This window comes from Carassius auratus, chromosome 9, assembly GCF_003368295.1.
Source record: "Carassius auratus strain Wakin chromosome 9, ASM336829v1, whole genome shotgun sequence".
NCBI lineage: Eukaryota > Metazoa > Chordata > Actinopteri > Cypriniformes > Cyprinidae > Carassius > Carassius auratus.
This window is the reverse complement of record NC_039251.1, coordinates 16,066,282-16,073,037: the sequence shown is the minus strand read 5'-3', so window position 1 is coordinate 16,073,037 and position 6,756 is coordinate 16,066,282. Positions and strand designations below refer to the sequence as shown.

Here is a 6,756-nt window from a genome sequence, read left to right as displayed (position 1 = left end):
CTCAATGAATTAGAATGTCTTTGGTTCTTTTCATTGTGATTTAGGCTCACATTTAACAAAAACTCACCAATTCATTATCTCAACAAATTATAATACTTCATGAGACCAATAGAAAAATTTTTAGTGAATTGTTGGCCTTCCTGAAAGTATTTTTATTTACTGTACATTTACTCAATACTTGGTAAGGGCTCCTTTTGCTTCAATTCGGTGTGGCATGGAGGTGATCAGTTTGTGGCACTGCTGAGGTGGTATGGAAGCCCAGGTTTCAGCTCATCTGCACTTTTTGGTCTCTTTTTTTCTAATTTTCCTCTTGACAATACCCTATACATTATGGGGTTCAGGTCTGATGAGTTTGCTGGCCAGTCAAGCACACCAACACCATGGTCATTAACCAACTTTTGGTGCTTTAGGCAGTGTGGGCAGGTGCCAAATCCTGCTCATAAATTTAATCAGCATCTACATAAAGCTGGTCAGCAGAAGGAAGCATGAAGTGCTCCAAAATGTCTTGGTTAACGGGTGCAGTGACTTTGGTTTCCAAAAAACACAAATGGACCAACACCAGCTGATGACATTCCACCCCAAATCATCACAGATTGTGGAAACCTAACACTGGACTTCCAGCAACTTGGGCTATGGGCTTCTCCACCCTTCCTCCAGACTCTAGGACCTTGGTTTCTTGATTTGCTGATTGGCATATTCTATTTTGTTGAGATAGTGAATTGGTAGGTATATGTTAAATGTGAGCCGAAATCATCACAATTAAAATAACTAAAGACTTAAACTACTTCAGTCTGTGTGCATTGAATTTATTTAATACACAAGTTTCACAATTTGAGTTGAATTACTGAAATAAATGAACTTTTCCACAACATTCGAATTTATTGAGATGCACTTGTATATTATGTTGTTTAGTGTTAAGTAGCCTGATGTTTTTATAAGTGAAAATAAATGTTAGTATGAAAAGTTAAATGAAAAATAAAACATGAGCTTAATAAAGAGATATTAAAGTAATGGGATCACTCTATCCAGTTGTAAATAAAACGTAAAACTCAAATTCTTTCATCAGCACATGTTGGCCTATGACTAAATCATCTAATCATCAGTTTACAAAAATTAAAAGATTTACTCACCATTCATTTGGGACGCTGAAGGCGGAACATTAATAAGTTCCATAAGCTCCATTTATAGCTGCATACGACTTAAAGCTGCAGCGGAGTTTGGTGTGTTTTGATAAGAATGCTGGCCATCTATCAAAGGTTCCTGATTAAATGACGAGTGATTCTTGTTTGATATTGATGTCAACGTAAATGGCTTTAATTTGTGCAGAATATACAAAGATAGCAGAAAAACTTTTTTTTTTAAAGTCCTTTTGATTGTTACGATAAGTCCAAACAACTGTCCATGCCCCCCAATGCACATTATTCTCATTAGATTTAGTATTTATGTTCCAAGAGATGGTCCATGTAAATTCAATGCAAATTTACCAGTAGAACACTTTTGTTCATTCAATGTTAAAATAAATATATCATTGAATTTATATATTTTCACGTTTGGTGAACATTTTAAATTTAATAAATCTTATATTTAAGTATTATGTGGAAATTAAATGTTGAAACTATACCTTGTGGAAACAAAAAAGAAAAAGAAAAAAAGTCAAAGCTAGCGCAGCTGTGCTATTGTTTTTCTAGCCTATAGGTCTCTCTGATTTGCATCTTCCTATCATGCATTGTACAAGGTCAAAGCATGTCACAGTAGATTTGCTTACACATTTGCTGTGCAGATTCTAGGATACTCTCCTGTCTTAAATTTACAAAACATACATTAACCTCACTGACATGCTGAAAATAACCTTTCATTTCTGTCCAGATTTCCTACAAAGAGCTTATATATCAAGTTGACTTTACCTCTCACATTTGTAAGAGTTAGCTAATTGTTGAGTGTAGATGGCATATCCTTGATAGGATGACTTTGTGTGACAAAACTCACTCAAATATAATAATCTGGTCGCAGTCAAAGTGTAACATTAAACATTATTGTAAGTTTTAAGGTTTTCTAGCTGCTTACTGAGTTGTACAAGCTGTGTGAGAATTCCAGTCTTATCACTCCAGCATAATTTTTCTCACTGCTTGACAGGCTCTCCCAACAAAACTTATGAGCAGTGTAAACAGTCACCACTGTGGGTCTTACAAAAATATGCTTACATCTTCCCCTAGACATGCAAACAGCATAGTTCACATCACACGCCTTTCATCAGTACCCTCTCTCACTCTCTGGGGAGAACCCTGGACTACCAACAAAAATTTGAAAGATGTAGGGTGTGCATGCGCGCGCGTGTGTGTGTGTGTGTGTGTGTGTGTGTGTGTGTGTACAATATAATGAACATGCACAGTCAAGTGTGAAGATTTTATACAATTGTAACTGGTATTCTGCAGATACAGTCAAGCAATTGTATGTTTATGAATGTGTCTGTGTTTGCTGTTATGTCAAGTAGACTGTGTTCCTTCTCAGGTCAGTGAGCACTTGAGTTGTTTCTCCTCAGTTCTGTTAAGGAAGACAAAAGACAAATTGCTTCCCTAAGTTAAGTACATTGCTTCGTTTTTCTTTCTCTCCGTGCTAATGCTAAAAATGCAAATGCTAAGAATAGGGCTATGAAATATTCTATAAATAATACATTATTGTAAGATTTCAATTAGAGCAGTCCGTGATTGAATGTTACATTCTGAGTCCTTTTACTGCCTAAATAGGTAAATGGGAAAATAAGGCCAGTTCCCAGTAATTTCTCCTCTAACATTTCCATCACACATCTACCACCTAGTGGACAAACAGTTGACATAAAGGATCAAGTTTTACTTTTACTCAGTGTAAAGACAATCCCTCGAAACATCCGAATATGTGTTGTCAAACTTAGCAGAGGGTGATTGAATAATATGCTATATTTAAAACTAACATTAACGATTGTTGTCATATGTTTAAGATTAGACGTCCATTAGTTTTTGGTTAGTTGACTAGCTCTTATTCTTTTAACTGATTAAAGTGTGGAAAAATCTTGTAAATTTTCAGTCTATAATTAACCATGGTTTTTTATAGTACATTTTTTTAACGCATTGATTACCATTTGTATAACCATAGTTTTACTACAAATATCATGGTTAAACTATGGTTACTGTAGCAAGATCATGGTTGATTTGTGGTTACATATTAGGCAAGGTTTTTTTTGTTTTTTTTGTAAAACCATGGTTAAATATTCGTATAGGATGATAGATTAGCTAATAGTAACAGCACTGCTCATTGGTTTGGAATACTTTGGCGTATTGATTTGTCAAAAGTAGCTACTTCTTATGACTTTAACACGGATATAGAAAAAATACCTACTATGGACGCCAGGTGGTGATAAATAGATAGATTTAGATATATAGATATATAGATATATGAAAAAAAAATAGCCACATTTAAGTCAGGAATGACAAAATTTATCTGAAATATAACGTTTGAGAATTTTTTTTTTTTTTTTTTTTTTTTTTTTTGCCAGACAGTTTACCAAACTGCCTTTCGGGTAAAAGTTAGAAGTTTTGAGTTAGTAGGCTTTTTTAAGTATATCTGGTGAGGTGTGCACATATTAACCCATTTAAATGATTTCAGTGAGGTGTCAAATTGTGTGTCTAAAACTTTCATTTTTTCCTTACGTGTTACAGGTCAAATCGGTACAATTTCGTTGACGCACTCTGGCTTCTATTCGAATGCCTCTGGTTTTCCACAAAAATTAGAGAACACTATAACCTGTGCAAAGACTGCTGAGGGGGCTTGTGTGGAAAGCCATTTAATCATTTAAACTTACTACTATCTAGTAGTAGTAGTACTATCTTTTTTTTTTTTTTACTAGGGCTAAGAAACTGTAACTTCTTTTTATTACTTCAAGATCATTTTTAATATCACTAAAAGGTATAGCCCACTATAATTATTTCAAAACTACCACACTGGCCAGCAAGGATACAATGGGTCTGCTTTAAGGAAAATGTGCTTTTCAATATTCAGTATTACAGTATTAATTAAAAATAAAAAAAATACTAAAGCTAAAGTTAACTATAAGTTAATACTTGTTTGTAATATTTTATGTTTATTTTGGTAAATAAAATACATTTTGTCTGATAAACATATTGTCATTAAAATTATTTAATGCAGTATTTCACCAATTAAAATCTCTAATATTTTGCTGTAGTGTGACAGTCAGTTTACATGTCCAAAAGTCAATTTTGCCATTAATTATAATAATCCAGTGAGATTTTTGTTTGCACAAGAAGAGATCTGTTCTCATCATCTTCTAGTCTGTCTGGAGTGACATGAAGAAACAGAACACACTGAGACAGAATAAATCCAGAAGAACTGTGGCAATGTCTCCAAGATGCTTCAAGAATCCTACCTGCAAAGCTACAGTACTGTTAAAAGTTTTAGGCACTAAATAAAAATACTGTAAAATACTGTAAAATGAGGATGTTGTCAAAAACAATGTCATAAATTGATTTTCTTTATAAATTAACTTTTATTAACTAAATTGGGGAAGTTGTGGCCTAAAGGTTAGAGAGTCGGACTGGCAATCAAAAGGTTGTGAGTTCGAGTCTTGGGCCGGCAGGAATTGTAGGTGGGGGGAGTACATGTACAGTTCTCTCTCCATCTTCAATACCACGACTTAGGTGCCCTTGAGCAAGGCACTGAACCCCCAACTGCTTTATTTTTAAAGCAGCTTTGCCCTCGTTCACTGGCACATATTTTTTCAGGTAGATTTGCAGGTAGGCCTCTTGGAGACATTGCCACAGCCAATATGTTCTGTTTCTTCATGTCACTCCAGACAGCCAAAAATTATACGAGCTAGTTTAAGGAATACATAGCTTGCCATAAGAGGGGTTTGTTTTTTCACTTTTCACAAGAAAGCGGGCGGAGTTTCTCCAACGTGAGGAGGGCCACTGTTGGCTTCCATTCATTACCATACATTCGCTTGTGTCCATCAACGCGTGAGTAGACTTGTTCATCTTACACCTAGAATACCTTTCTGATCACATTCATTCATCACTTATGTGGACGAGCGCCGTCGGGAGTAATTTCCATCAGTTTGCGGTGGTGATGTTGATGTGAGCTGTTACTGCAGAGACTCTCCGCTCATAGAGGAGTGTTTACCGATCACCAGCACTGCAATGATCGCTTCATCACATCCAGTCTGAATCTGGACGAATCTCTGGTGTCGAGGGGACTGCATTGGTTTTACCCCTGCTAACGCGGAGATCAAAATGGGGAACAGTTTCTCCAACATATCTGCGTTTCAGTCTCTCCATATAGTGATGCTTGGCTTGGACTCCGCAGGGAAAACCACGGTCCTTTACAGACTGAAATTCAACGAGTTTGTCAACACTGTGCCTACAATAGGATTCAACACGGAAAAAATCAAGCTGAGTAACGGCACGGCCAAAGGAATAAGCTGTCATTTTTGGGACGTTGGTGGGCAGGAGAAACTCCGGCCCTTGTGGAAATCGTACAGTAGGTGCACGGATGGCATTATTTATGTGGTGGACTCTGTAGACGTGGATCGACTGGAGGAGGCCAAGACGGAGCTACATAAAGTCACCAAATTCGCTGAAAACCAAGGAACGCCGCTGTTGGTCATAGCTAATAAACAGGACCTGCCGAGATCTCTGTCCGTGGCGGATATAGAGAAGCAGCTGGCGCTCCAGGAGCTCACGCCTGCCACCACCTACCACATCCAACCGGCCTGTGCCATCATCGGCGAGGGGCTTCACGAAGGCATGGACAAACTGTACGAAATGATAGTCAAACGACGAAAAAGCCTCAAACAGAAGAAAAAGCGATAACTCTCTACAAAGCCTGCACCTGCCTTTTCCCATTGCTGATGGCCTGAGTCATTGCGTTTGCCATTTCAACGTTGCACTGTTGACATTCATCGGAATGGTTGTTTGTTGTCGAGTTGGATTCATGTTGCATGTGATCGTGATGGCGCGGGTGAACCAAAATAAAAATACAATTAAAGGGCTGGTCCCGATTAAGCTGCCATTTGAAGGAGTTCTCTGTACTGAAGCACTGTGAAAAAACGCTGTGACATTTCATGGAATGCTTGATATCTTATTTTGACTCTTATGGAATATAGAGTAAACTTCTAAGAACATTATCAAGAACTGTTGCTTCAAAATCCCAGAAGGAACTGGGGTTTGAGGACCTTGTAATTTACTAAATTACTGTAACTTCAGTGTGCCCAAATGAGTATATGAGGCCTCATGAAGACGTCTAGATTTACAGGAACTCTGAAGAACACAAGTTATGGACTACAGGCATTACCTCCTGTGACACGGTCCACCTCTAAGCACTTTTTTCTTACCAAGATAGTAGTGTACAACACTGTAGATCAGATATTAGACTGTCAGTGCATTACAAAGTGGAGATGAATCCTGAAGTATTTTTCAAATAAAATGTGTTAAAGCAAACACCTTATCTCATGTCCTTCATCAGGGTAAAAGTACAACATTGTCTTCTGTACTGTTTGAGTTATCGTTTGGGCTTTGTTAAAAGGGGAGGTAGTTTTCAATCTGCAAAGCTTTCTGTAAATATTGAAAGGAGCTAAATCAGACAGATCACTTTTCAATTGTTCTAGGTTGGGTGTTTTACCTTCAGCACACTTGAATTGAACAAATTATCTTTCAATTTTATCTAAATTATTATAGATTTTTTTTTCTTACCAAAAATATATCTATATAT

The 6,756-nt window shown here is 36.9% G+C and overlaps 1 protein-coding gene across 1 annotated transcript; it reads left to right on the top strand.

Moving 5' to 3' along the window:
* The first annotated feature begins 5,070 nt into the window (after positions 1–5,070).
* On the top strand, positions 5,071–6,485 carry LOC113108511 (ADP-ribosylation factor-like protein 4C). The gene has a single exon (XM_026271684.1). It carries the CDS (start codon positions 5,280–5,282, stop codon positions 5,856–5,858), a length of 579 nt encoding a protein of 192 aa, XP_026127469.1. The 5' UTR covers positions 5,071–5,279; the 3' UTR covers positions 5,859–6,485.
* Positions 6,486–6,756: the final 271 nt, after the last annotated feature.

Bases quoted from the DNA above. Each gene is read 5' to 3' on its own strand.
- LOC113108511 (XM_026271684.1), top strand. From the start codon at position 5,280: ATGGGGAACAGTTTCTCCAACATATCTGCGTTTCAGTCTCTCCATATA.